Genomic DNA, 14,856 nt, shown 5'->3' on the forward strand with positions numbered 1-14,856 from the left:
AACCATTTATTTTTCCTTAATTCAAACACTGATTATCATACCTGCTTTTCAGAGACGTATACTTGTACATTGTACATGCTGTGTAACTTTCATCGAAAAGTCATTTTTATATCACTTTAACATTGCATGCTAAATTAGTGAAAATGCCAAGGATATATATTGACAAATGTATAAAATATAGGATTACTTTTCAAAGATTAATTTGATACAATTGAATTGAACAAAGGTATCTAAAGAGTTTATATATTCAACATCCATCAATATAAATAACAGCAACATATCGAGATAAAGATGAGGGTATGGTGAGTAACTGTATGCCACAAGAGATGGGAATATATCTTTATCATGTATCGAAATCTGTCATGTTGTAGACATGGCTGCAAGCAGTATGTAATCGAGCAAAATGTGTCTGTTGGGAAAAAATTGATTTTTCAGATATATATACCTAAAAAATTGTTTTTGGATTTTGCTTGTATTGTTTTCAGCAGTATGATTACGATCATATCTCATGCTCAACTCCGATTATCGGTTAGATCAAATTAATTTTGAATTTGGTGTTTATGCTATTGGTGTTTGACTCCTATCAAATATGTAATGTTGCAAATATAATAATATTAGGATTTAAACATACAAACAAAATTTAAGGTGGTATTGGAGGTATTATGGAAGTGCTCTAAGCATGTTAAAACAGAATAATTGAGTAGAGCAAAGCACACTTATCAGCATGTCTTTTGTTTGAAGCAAATTTGACATACAGTTTTCAAAATATATCAATTTATATTTTCTTTGTATCTTATTGTTTTTATCAAAAATCAATTTAGTTAACGCGGCTGTGTACTCTAGCCATTGTTTCTTTCTCAAAATTTAGTTTTTATGATATGTTTGTACCTTGTTATGTTTTTTATAAATACAAGGAATGAAAATCCAGATTTGTAAACTCCAACTGCAATATTTTATGGATTTTATTTCACTATTCCACTCGTGTTTGAAATTGAAAAGGAAAGAAAATATTTGTTGTACCAGCAAGGTACACGCACGCAACAACTCATCGCGTTGCGTGTCGCGCAATTTGTTAATGCACAAATCGCGGCGCGATACGCTGATGCTTATCTGAATCGCGGCGCATCTTATGGAAACACCACAGAAGCACTGATTTCACAAAAACCTAGTGGTCAAATGGCTCCGTTTTAGCTGATAAAATGTGGGGTTTTTTCAAGTTCTTTCCCCGATTTAAATATCAAGTTATGAATGGATTTCGCTCAAACTTCTCAAGGGCTGTGGATTTACCCGATGTTCACGTAAAAAAAAAAAAAAAAACGAAAACTGTCGCATTCTCCTGTGAGATTCGATGAAAGTGTAAAATGTGACCACTTTAAACTTCAACGCAGCCATTATTTCAATGTTCATTTTCTCGGTAAAATGACGATTTAGGTACACGATAACTCAATAAATACAGCATCTATAGGTGAGCAAATATGATCATCGTAAAAAGCATGATCGACTCAAGAAACGGTTTTCTCATTTTTTTATATTTTGGTCTATTTCCGATTTTGGGCATCATTTTGTGCAAATAGGCGTTTTTGAATTTTAAAAGTTCATTTTGATGCCTTATATGGTCAATATCTCAAAAAATAAGGCCAATATCAAAAAATTAAAAAAACGTTTTGGAATGGAGCCTCAAGATTGAGCTAAAAACAAAATAAAATATTTTGGAAAGAGTGTTTTTTGTTATGATGTACCTAACAAATATTGCCAAAAACTCACTTTTTGTGATTTTCTTCAATATTGTTGTTTTTACCCTAAATCTGTATTTATATTAGGATTTATTGATGTCTTGCCTTCATAAAAATGTATACTTTTATATGTTTTTGCGAATAATTACAAAGTTATTGCACTTTTACTACATGCATGTCTGAGAGTACACAGCCACCTTAAAGGACTGGAAAGGCTCATTAATATGTAATTTTTGCATACTTTTGCCCTAAACTTGGTCAAAGCGTTTCTAATATGTTCTAATGTATTACATAGTGAAGCCGCCCTGTAATTTGTATAATTAATGAGCTAATTTGCATAAATGCTAATTAATTATGCAAATATGCAAATTAGGGGCGGCTTCACTATGTAATACATCAGAACACATTGATGTATTATGGAAACCGTATGTCCGATTTGCTCCAAACAAAAGGCACATTGATCAGCGTATTTTACCCTACTCAATTCATATGTTTAAAATGTTGCAAAGCATTTCCTAATTTCTAGAAAATGCCTCCAATACCACCTTAAGTTACTATATATATATTCCACATTTATGTGAGTATCCTGTATTTTGGTAGGAGTGTTGTTATCAATTGAGGGGAAAAGTTCTAGTACACAGTAAGGAAGAGGTCAGTAATATTGATTTTGTTTATAGTTCACTATTTTGGACAATTTTTTCTTATCTTACCCCCTCCCTGTTTTCTTTGCCCCTCCCCCCCCCCCCTCAGGAAAAAAATCACACAAAAAACCCTATTTTGGACCAAATTCACTATATATTGGGCCAAAGTCACTTATTTCTAGTCAAATCGCCCGTCTTAGGACAATTTTCCAATTACCCCCCCCCCTCCAAATTTCACTTAGCCCTGAAAAAAATCATGGTGCCGCCACTGAAGTTTATAGGAATCTATTATGATAAATAAGAGTGTGCTTGCTTGAGAAAATCTGATACAATAATAGAGACCAATCTTTTTAACACACTATGGACCACAATGGCCTCATCCCAATGGCATAGTTCAATAACCTCAATTAAACAATCATAGTGTAAAATTTGACCTCAAGTTTCAGAGTATGAGGTTTTGTACCCAATTTTTCAAAGGTCATTCAATGAATGTTGGGGTTAAAGAATTATACTTAGATAGATGAACATGTTGTGGATCCTAGTGACACCAGCAGTCTAAGCCATGGGCTTTTTAATGCATAAATGAATAGGTAAATGATTGTAAACTTGAGTTGGTATACCCAGTAGAATTGTTTCCCTGATTACGTATTTATTCAATTAATTAGTTAGGTATCAGTACAAGAGTTTTTCCAAGTGACTTTCCAGATCCCTGCTCATTAATTGTTAATTTGATTTAGCTACTCCATCAACTTGAACTATGACCCCAAATTGTCTCATATCCCAGTGGCATAGTTCAATAATTTCTATTCAGCATTTATAGCACAAAGGTTGACCTTATGCTAGGGAGTATGAGTTTGTGTACCCAATGTAATGAAGGGTCATTTTGCAAGTGTCACTAGGATCCACAACATGCTCATCTATCAAGGCACAGTTCTTTAACCCCAACACATTTGTGCATTCATTGAATGACCTTTGACAATTTGGGTACAAAAACTCATATTCTGAAACTTGAGGTCAAATTTTGCACTATGATTGTTTAATTGAGGTCGTTGAAATATGCCATCAGGATGAGGCCATTGTGGTCCATAGTGTGTACAGGCATAGTGTTTAAGAACTGTGGCCTTACAGAGTGGGATTAGAGAAGATACTAAAGTATATTACACTTCCCACAATGCATTTTTGCATTTTTTTCAGTATCATTGCAGTTTTAGGCTACTATGCAGTTAAACTTGAGTCTTTAAGAGGTGTAGTCCGATTTTTCCTGTTTTGATTTGTCCTGTTCTGCCCCCCAGTCAGTCAGAACTCTTGCCCACCCTGTTGCCCCCCCAGTAAAAACGAAAAATGGCAAAAATTCCACTTTTGTGGCAATTTTTGCATAAAATTTGGTGATTTTGCCCCCCTGAAATTCACTTTGCCCCCTCAATGCCCCCCGAAAAAAAAATTCCTACTAAATCAATGTTTCCTAATTTTGAGTTGTATTGCTCCAGCGGTTGTGATATGAGAAGCAAAAACATGTATAACAATGCTCCATAGGATAGTACATGTAGTTACCACAAATCACTATGTTTTTGTTCACACCATTCAAATGAAAAATATCTCAGCCATTAATTTCACTGGGATATCATATAAGGGACCGTTCACAAACACTAGGGGGGGCTGATGCAAAAAGGGGGGCCCTGAAAATTTTTGAAAAAAATGACCACAAATTTTCCTGGAAAAATTAAGTTCATATGCTTTTCTATGGGGTTGACCTATAATTTTCATGTCAAAAAGGGGGGCCTGAAATTTTTGAGGGGGGGGGGGCAAAAATATTCGCAATGAAATTTTTTTGCATCAGGCCCCCCTTACAAGTGTTTGTGAATGGTCCCTAAATGAGAAAATATCTGTCCCATCTTCTGATACCAAAATCTCAATTTTGATGAAGAAAAATGGGGGATGAGGCTGTCGATCGGGTCAAGGAAATTCTTCATTGAACAAAGCGCATCCTGATCTTGCAAATTATGGACTACTGTAACAACTCCCTGTTTCTAAAGCTAGTCTATTCTCAACATGAAAAAGGTATTTTACAGGGACCCTGTGCAAAGAAATATGGATGTCATTTGATTACATGAGGTTGTGTAACATGTTGCAAAGGATTCTGGGAAGGGTAAGATATCTTCTCTGGATTGGGTCGTTGGAGATGATAGTATTGATGTTGTGAAACCTATTTCACACCTTTGACCAGTCTGGTTGCTTTACATTGGAGGTATAAAAGAACTGTCCCATCATGCAATTTGAAGTTTAAGGGGCACTGACCCGTTCATTAGTACAATGCCCTTGCTAGCAATATGTTGCAGCTTGTATAAAAATTGTATAAAGATTTTGATTTGAACAAGCTAGGCAAATATAGGCACATATGTGTACATCCATGTCAAAAGGATGCACTTGTCGGCTGCTACATGTGTCTCATTTCACATAATAGCTAGGAATGAATACCAGACTCATTTCAAGTGGAGGTCACTTCAAATCATCCCCAAGTCACATGGTTTAAGAATACAGAGAACATTCCTTAACCATGTCACTTGGGGATGATTTGAAGTGACCTCCACTTGAATTGAGTCTGTTCTGTATTCCTAGCTATTATGTGAAATGAGACACATGTAGCATCTGACAAGTGCATCGTTTTGATATGGATGTACGCATATATGAAATGTTAACAATGTAAGAATTCTCCAGATTGTTTTATCCCTTTTCTGGTCCCATCTGCAACACCATATAGATGAACTAAACTTAAAAGGATCTTTGTAAACATTGTAACCATGCAACCTATTAAAAGTTGAATGTGTAATTAATTGGTATTGTATTGTACAATGTATTGTTAACTTTTACAATTTTCTGGGAAAATGTCAACTATTAAATTCTGATACAAAAATTATTTTTTATTATTTTTCAGAAAGTGTATTGTTGGTTTAAAGTTTCATTATCAGTTTCAAGTTTGATATAATCTAATAACATTTTTCTAGGCATTGCGCTTTTATAGGACACTTTTTGTTTCAAGATCTATAAATAGGTCAAAATCATATCCAGGCTACCATGTTTACAAGCACACTTTTATATGAGATTACCAACCATTGCAACCAACCAGCCAATGCAGGATTTACTAGGTATTTCCTTATCGTCAAAACCTTGCTTGCCAACACCAGATCAGCCACAGTTCACTTCCTTAGCTCAAGCGGTTGCCCACACCATGCTGCGAATAGACCATTCTACATAGCTTCCTGTGGCATATGGCTGCCTATTAAGGGAGGTTGATTTTCAACTTTTTTTAGATATTTGATTTGAAACAAATGGAGATATCTGTGACTTGCCATAACATTAACTACCATGCAAAGAAAAAAATTCTACCATCAAGCATTTTTTGAGGAAATCCATTTTAATTTTCAAAAATAAGCCTGTCGAATTCGCAGCTTTGCACCACATTTACTATGGGAAGTTTGTATATGTGATATTTAAGTTCCTACGTTTTTGGTATCAATATATTACATGTGAAAACTGTTTCATTCCATTGATGTGAAAAATTACCATTATGTATCAGATCCCAGAAAATTGTCAAATTTAACCCCTTATCACACCTGGGAGTGCTGTAATTTTGTAGGCCTACTCTTCAACCCCAAAGTATGCTTCTTTCTTGCTCATTATATTTAACTTAAAAAATTGTTCCAATGTTATCCATACAAGATATAGGAGTCATTCTAATATCAACAATAACATCATAGTTCTCAATTTCAATGACCCCACTTCATTTTAACTTCTGCTTAGATTCCAAGGTCATCATACTGTTGAGTGTAAGATCCCTTAATAGAAGCAAAGGAATGTCTCATCTGACGACTCACAGATTTGGCTATGATGTGACTTCCAGACCATACACAGTGTGGGCAGCTTCAGATGTCAGCTTCACAGCTCTTTCAACACTCTGGGAATGTGAAGGCATGTCAGGCAGCTCTACTTTGGAACCATTCAGCAATGCTTCTTGAAGCACCTGGCCAGGAATGTTTTCTGAGACAGGCTGATAAGTTCCGACCAATGGGTGGCTTCAGTATTAATTGGTGTGATCTTCTTTAAGCGCTTCTTTGCTGGTTCTTCACTTCTGATAGACAAGAATTTCTTGAGTGCAGGTTCTCTCACTTCTAAATCATCAGACTTCACCATGGAGTACAGTACATTCTCAGGAAGCAATGCAAATGCATTGTACTTGAGGTTCAAGTACAAAATGCATTGTACTTGAGATTCCTGAAAATGATAGATTGGATCTCTTCAGACTACAGCTTGATCCTCTGGATCATGTTGAAAATGTACAGTTGCTGGTTATGGAACTTGCTGTCCCTTTTGATCTTAAACCAACTTACTGCATACACTTCAACAATGAACTTGATAGCATGGTGAAGCCTTTTTTGTAGGATAAGCACATCTGGTCCACAGACACATCAGTCTTATTGTGTGTCAACCAACATGCATGATTCAATGGTCCTATCTTCCAGGCTACAAATCTTGGGCTGACCTTTCCATAGGAAATGTCATGAATATACTCTAGCAGAAGCCTCTGGTCACTAGGCCTACTGAGATCATCCAGTGACTCTCCATCAAATTCCATCTGATCAAGGGAGCCATTCACCTTTGTTGAATTCACCTGTGGCAAATCCTGATGAATCAGTTTCACACAATTTTCATCATCAAGGTGCTTAATAGGCCTGTCTCCGAAAGGAAGCTCATTCTGATGAAGTGAACAGCCAACAGTGTGTAGTTTCCTCTTAATATCATTTTCATAAAAACAAACTACCCTCAACATCTTCACATCCTGCTTGTATTACTGACGGCTTTTCATTTGACCTCTGTACCGTTCCTAACAGCTCCTAAAATTGACATAGGCCTAAATAGCAATTTAAGACTTGATAGTGACATCATAATCATTAGATTTTAGTACTTACTGATGTTATTATGCCATCAATATAGAAAAGAAACCTTTGCCTTAAAAGGTAAAAATAAACTGATACCAAATAATGAGCTGGGCTGTGTTTATAATTCCTATAATACAAGTACTTATAAATTAGCCCATAATCTCCCATAGTATAACACTGTGCAAGGTTGCGAATTCGACAGGTTTATTTTCCAAAATATATTTGGATTTCCTCAAAAATTACAGTAATTTCCACAAAAATGACTTGTTGCAATGGTGTTTCTACATGGATTCACAGATATCTCCACTTGTTTCAGACCCCAGTTCCAAAATCAACCTCCCTTACTGCCTATATCCTGTTACCTTCAGACACATATGGTGGATGTGGTTTCTCTATGAGTGACAATAGTCTCCTTACCATGGCAGAGTTCAACGACCTCTTGCCAACAAAATTCATTTAAAATTTGACCTGAAACTGTGGAATAAAAGTTTTGTACCCAAATGCATGCAAAGGTCATTCTATGATTGTACAAACATATTGGGGTTGATGAACTGTGCTCAGACAGATGAGAATGGATGTTTGAGATCCATGTAATGTAAGCTACAGAAAGATATCGGTTTGTAACAAGATTTTACAAAAGTTTATTACATTGATCATTTTAGATTATCTTATTCAAATTTCAAATTTCAAAACTGAGGGCATGGTGGCATAGCGGTAAAGACTAAGACTCGATCGTAATCATGGGGTAGCTGGAGGCGTAGGTTCGAATTCCTGCAGCGCTAATGTGCTGTACATATGGGCAAGGCACTTTACCTCGATTGCTTCACCCCACCGAGGTGTCATGGGAAGGTTTTAAGGTAAAATTGCAATCTAAGTGCTGGGGAGCTGCGATGTGATTGCGCCCTCATTGAAGCGAAATGATTCTGATGTATCTCAGTGGCAACAGAACAAAGTGAAGTGTATGCTAAATCATAAAAAAGCGCATTGATTTATAGTGCGCTACGCACAGGCTCAACGCCTAAACATTGATCCCTTAGCCTCAGCACACTTTACAGGTTGTCGCTGACCACTATGGCCCCACATCATTCCATAAACCATTTAACAACAACACAGGGACTTTGCAGTTAGGAGTGGTTACATAATTCTCTTGGTTAGCGGATTTTGGTACGCCTTCGAGTGCCATATACTTTGTGTGGTGATCGTTTCGATCATGGTTCATTACCCAAGCACGTAATCCCGTTGACATGGTAACATTATGTAACTTTGATACTGAATTAAGAAAGAGCCAAGTATCATATTGTGATGATGTTTGACTGCTTATTAATAATTTTGCATATTATTAACATCTTACTATATTTACCAATATTTTTAATAATTACAGGCATGGTCAGATGAACGTAAACGATACAGTCACATAGTGGAGAGATATTGTGCTATAGTTAAGAATGATGCAGCATTCTACAGTAAGGTATGTATGTGTGAGTGCACAATACTGTACAATTGGATGTGCTTTTGCCCAAACTCTTGCTCGTAATACTATAATAGAACTTTAGTAATTTTGGTAGCGGTTCGTGGTCAGACAAGTTTGGAACTGTCAATCTTTCATCATGAGTAGCTCTGACTTCTTCATGACATAGTACCTAAGAATGAGACATGTCACGCATGCCCCTTACTATGAAAGTGTCAGCCCTACACTTATTCGCTGTCGTAGTGCACGTTAGTAACCATTGGTTACTGCTCCAAGCCTGGGCTCATACACCTGTTCCGAATTTTAATATGCCATAGGCTTTGTGTTGTGATCATTTCGATCAGTGGTTCGTAACACAGAAAGCGTGATCCAGTTGGCCTAGCAACGGTCATCTTGTAACGTGCACTACGACAGCGAATATCCATTTCATATTCCTTGGGAGATGTTCAGAAAGTCATCAACAGAGCATTGGATTTCTACATTTTATTTCATTCATATCAACCAGGTGTTGGGTCATATAAATAAACAATCAGCCAGATAGGGATGGACACAATTTATTTTGTGGTGTGCTGTCCGTGATGGAAATCGCCAAAAATAACCCAACTGAGCTACAAAATTTGATGTTTGATAACCCTGTGGTCGTGTAGGTCACACCTCTGTGTATCACCTGGAAGCGCCAATTGTGACAATTTCCCTAACAACTTCCTTCTAGTATGCCCAAGCTCGTTAAAACAATCTTTAAATTTAAGTAGATCGCAATTACATTTTATGCTTGTTTATTATTGTATCGGATATCGTAGGTGCCCGTCACTAAAATTGTAATTGAATTTTAAGAAGCAGAGTACTCTCTCCAGAAATGGTGTATTTTGTCCAAACAAGTGGCCCAATTTAACAAAAATGTAAAAAAAAATATTGGGAGTGGTAATTCTTTCACAGCAATCTCATTTTCACTGCGCCAAAACTCTATGGAAATTTAAAGTGCCAAATGTAGTATTTTCTGTAAACAAATATCCCAATATGACAAAAATGTTAAATTTTTTCAATGAGAGTGGTAATTCTTTTGCGGCAATCTCATTTTCACTGGGACAAACTCTCTGGAAATTTGAAGTGCCAAAAGAAGTGTTTTATGTCCCAACAAATGGTCCAATTTGACAAAAATGTAAATTTTTTGCATTGGAAGTGGTAATTCTTTCGTGTCAATCTCAATTTCACTGCAACAAAACTCTCTGGACATATGAAGTGCGGAGTGGAGTATTTTGTCTAAACAAATGGCCCAATTTGTCAAATATTTAATTTTTTCTTAATGGGAGTGTTCATTCTTTCGCGGTAATCTCACTTTCAAAGCACAAAAAACTCTCTGGAAATTTGAAGTGGCAAATGAAGTATTTTGTCTCAACAAATAGCCCAATATGACAAAAATGTTAAATTTTTTCATTGAGAGTGGTAATTCTTTTGCGGCAATCTCATTTTCACTGGGACAAACTCTCTGGAAATTTGAAGTGCCAAAAGAAGTGTTTTATGTCCCAACAAATGGTCCAATTTGACAAAAATGTAAATTTTTTTCATTGGAAGTGGTAATACTTTCACAGCAATCTCATTTTCTTGCCACCAAAACTTGCCTCTGGAAATTTGATGTGCCAAATTAAGTACTTTGTCCCAACAAATGGCCCAATTTGACACAAAATTTATTTTTTCAACTTGGGAATGACAATTCTTCCACCGTAATCTCATTTTTTCATTGCACCAAAACTCTCTGGAAATTTGATGTGCGAAATGGTTTATCATAGCAAATTGCCCTGTTTGACACAAATGTACATTTTTTCATTGGGAGTGTTAATTCTTTCACAGCAATCTCATTTTCACTGCGCCAATATGCTCTAGAAATTTGAAGTGCCAAACGAAGTATTTTGTCTCAACAAATAGTCCAATATGTCAAAAATATTACATTTTTTCATTGAGAGTGGTAATTCTTTCCTGACAATCTCTCAATCCGAAAATCTGATGTGCCAAATGAAGTTTTTGGTGTCCCAAAAAATGGCCCAATTTGACAAAAATGTACCTTTTTTCAATAGGATGCATCCCAATTGACGCCTTGTGTCAAAAACCGCGATGTTTCTAGTTTCAATAGGGACGCCAATTCTTTTGTGGCAATCTCATTTTCACTGCACCCAAACTGTCTGGAAATTTGATGTGGCAAATGAAGTATTTTGTCCTTAAAATGGTCCAATTTGACAAAATTTACAATTTTTCATTGAGAGTGGCAATTCTTTCGCAGCAATCTCATTTCACCGCGCCAAAATCAAGATAAACAGCTTCAGAGTGAAATAGCAAAGATATCATCAACAATTACATTTGCACGTAAAGAATAAGTCTGTACCTGTTGTTTAAAGTTACTTCCGCAGATCCGGATCTTTATATCGTCTGACCTAGAAAATATTGATCCTGTTTTGCCACCACCCACCCACATATCAGTATGTGATCTATCCATTTCAAAATTATTTGTTGCAACTTACGTAAACTCTATCTAGATAAGCTAGACGTGACATTTAACAAAAAATGAAACTTCAGACATATGACATTTCCGAAAATAAGAATAATAGATAGATATGCTATTAATTTTCTTCACAACTTGCAACATCAATATATTATTACAAATTGCTCTATCAATCATGTAGGGAAAAAATGAAGTGATTCAAATTTGTTGATTCAAAGGGGCGTTAAGCTGTTGGTTTAGTCAATTTACAGTGTATGTCTCTAAATATAAACTTTTCAATCACTGTTGTAGTCTAGCCTTGTTGTGTAATTATTTTTATGGTAAAATTGTTGCGCTTTTTTTTTAACATATTGTCAAAATTTGCATGATTTCAGCTCATTTATTTCCGACAAGTTTCTATGTGAAGAAAAAGACAAATTTTTTGTTTCAGAGATGAAGTTTTGGCATGAATTTGAACAACTTTCAGTTTTAAAATTTGAGTGATTTTCAGGGTTAAATTTTGCACCTTTTCTGTTTGCAAAAATGTCAATGGTTAGCATGATATATTGTTAAAATTATGATGTTCTACACATGAATAGCTTTAATTTGATTCCAAACTTTATATCTCAAACATGTTTTATCATTGCAAAAAAGTGATCCAAACATGCATCTTTATTTGTGTTTTTCAAAGGCGCATTTAATGGTGGTGTGCTCTCTTATGTGTGTTCCAAAATTACAAAGATTTTATTTGCATGAATTTTAGGATGTTCTGTATTGCAAATCACAGATAGTCTAGAAGAATTTCTTATCATATGTGACGAGTCATGTCAAAAGGAGACACTTTTGGGCAGGTTATCAATTTGGAGGTTTTTACATATCTTAAATTTAGAGATATTTTGCTCTACAATGCCGTTTTCCCCAATGAAATCGGGCATTCCTAAGCGAAGATATTGAGTTCATAAGTTATGACATTATAAAATTGGAAATTGAGATATCGGCCTTTAAAAATATTATTGACAATGTTGAGAATAGGAATTACCTTGAAATATGTCTCAAAAAATACAAGATGCCAGTTATATTCAGGTCTGAAACTATCAGAGAATATTTTTAACAATAATAACATCACAAATTTGCAACAAACCCAAATTGTGAAAAAATCACCCCTGAGCAGATCTTTGGCTATTTCTTCATTTACGATCCTGCCCAAAAGTGTCTCCTTTTGACATGACACGTCACATATGCATCTAAATCTAAATCTAAACAAATACTCAATAAAATCGCAAAAGTGACATCTAATTGAGAAGAAAAATGGCCTATGATGAAAACACAACGTGAAGTATAGGATAATGGCTAAGGATTAGAACGTGAGTGGGTAAGAATGGCTGAGCCGCGGAGCGGCGAAGCCATTCTTACCCACTCACGCTCTAATCCGCGCCATTAACCGACTTAATACACACCTATGACGTCGCGCTATTGTTTTACCGCTCCATTATTTTTCACGAATGGAGTGTTATTGAAATAGGTTGCTCTTTACAAATTGATCAATTACTCATTGATGCGGACAATACACTAATATAATGATCGTACTAAATTTTAGGTGCGAGTGCAAAAATAGTCTGACTCAGCTTTATGTAAAATTTCTATAGAAATACCCATCATATCACGATCCAGGTGTTTAGTTCAAATCATCCATAACCACCTTCTTGAATTATAAAGATTTAAAATGTTTGTTACACAAATTGAATAAACGTAGATTCGAAAAATCATTAAAGTGATTAGACCATCAATAGTTCTTTATGCCCACTTCTAATGTATTAACTGTTGAAGTAGTTGCGTCATGTTGCATTTAGGTCTCTATTTTACATAATAAGAAAAATTGGCAAAAAGGTCATATAGCATGTATATAGGCTCATATGAAATGGTCATTACAGTTGTCAACCTCAAGAAAACTACACCTATCGCTATACCTGAGCAATGATACTCTTCTCTGTGAATCGAGTTTACGATTTTGGAACAACCATGCAATTATGGACACTATTGTTTATCTTGGATAATTTTGTGATGGAATCATTCCGAGGATATATATCGTTGATTCGCAGCAGAAGGACCAAAATCAGGTACGAAAAGGTACGAAAATTTTAAATGTACTACAACACATTTTACCTAGGCCTATTATTGTCCTTGAACTTTGTCGGCAAAAACAAAACAAACTTCGCCGCCTTTCGACACGAAATAAAAGCCACCTCAACTTCCAGTCCCCTTCCGAAATCAAATGGAGCGTCCCTAACATTGTAATATTTAATTACCGTATAATGGGGGTAACTTCGGTAAGCGGGTAACTTTGGTCGTTCAAATATATTTTTTAAATGGTCATATTTCCGTACAGCAATATTGTTTTTAGTCATATTTGGTCTCAATTTGTTAAGAAATATATTTGGAAGAAGTCGCTCATGTCCAATTTCTTTGAAAGTTACGAAAATATTGGCATTTTTGACCAAAATGAGCATTTTTTACATTTTTTTCAGACAAAATAAAATCGATATTTGTGAGCAAGGATGCGTGCTTGCTTAATTTTGCATGGGGATAAATGTCACAAAAAACAAAACCTTGCCCATATACAGCGAAGATCAATTTTTTCATTTTCTTTTCTTCATGGAATGTAATACTCTGACCAAAGTTGCCCCAAATGCGGGGTAACTTTGGTCAGGCTATTTTCAACCCCTAGGGCACCCTTTCAAAATTATTCAAAATCTTTTTCAACTTCAAGGTGTAGAAGGGAACCCTAACGTCATAAAAAGAGATAATTAGAAATATATTTGGTTTTGTTTGGAAGCAGTGGTTTAAAAACTCTGAAAAGTGCCCAAAGTTACCCGCTTTACGGTATCGGATAGGCCTACTGATCGATGTAAGTAAATATTCAAGCATGCCAAAATACCATCAGATGAAACATCAAATATACTAATGACAAATAAAATTATACAGAAAATAAACCTACTGTGGCTTTTATCATTATTAAACATGCCCGAAGAGAACGATTTGAAAATAAACAGATTCATAGGCCTAAATACATTGATACAGAATGTGTATTATGTATATATGTAGCAATGTTGCCCAAAATATGACAAATTATATGTAGGGCCTAAGCCACTGAAAACGTATAAAAATATAAAGAAGGAAAAAAAATGTTATAAAAAACAGTAAGCGTAGAAAGAAAGGTCCAAATAAATAAAAGTAAAGGCCTACGAGTAAAGCCTAAGTGAGGGTAAAACACATCTTGCATAATAAGTACAACGTGATTTAGCCAACAATTTAACCTGCCCGCTTTGATCTTGACTTGCTTTTCACAGATTGCATTGTAAGGGCTCGGATAGCTTAATGCTTTTCGTATTTTGTTTGTGGCACCTAAGAGCAAATCAGACACATCCTTCTGATATCAAATAATTTAGATTTTTATTAAATTCGCGATACAATACACATTTTAAGGCAAATTATTAAAAATTGATATTTTTGAAATTTAACAGTCCTCAAAGTAAATTGTATAAATCTAACGATATGCAGTAAATAGTAGGAAGTTGGGTTGAACAGCCGTCAATCATATGAAAATTGT

General features: G+C 35.4%; 1 protein-coding gene across 1 annotated transcript in view; it reads left to right on the plus strand.

Annotated features, from left to right (window-relative positions):
• LOC140150695 (BAR/IMD domain-containing adapter protein 2-like) overlaps positions 1 to 14,856 on the plus strand; it is a 118,708-nt gene that overhangs the window by 61,879 nt on the left and 41,973 nt on the right. The window contains 1 exon segment of the mRNA XM_072172778.1: positions 8,690 to 8,776. Within this exon segment, the coding sequence (XP_072028879.1) occupies positions 8,690 to 8,776 (87 nt within the window).

Source organism: Amphiura filiformis, chromosome 4 (genome assembly GCF_039555335.1).
Source record: "Amphiura filiformis chromosome 4, Afil_fr2py, whole genome shotgun sequence".
NCBI lineage: Eukaryota > Metazoa > Echinodermata > Ophiuroidea > Amphilepidida > Amphiuridae > Amphiura > Amphiura filiformis.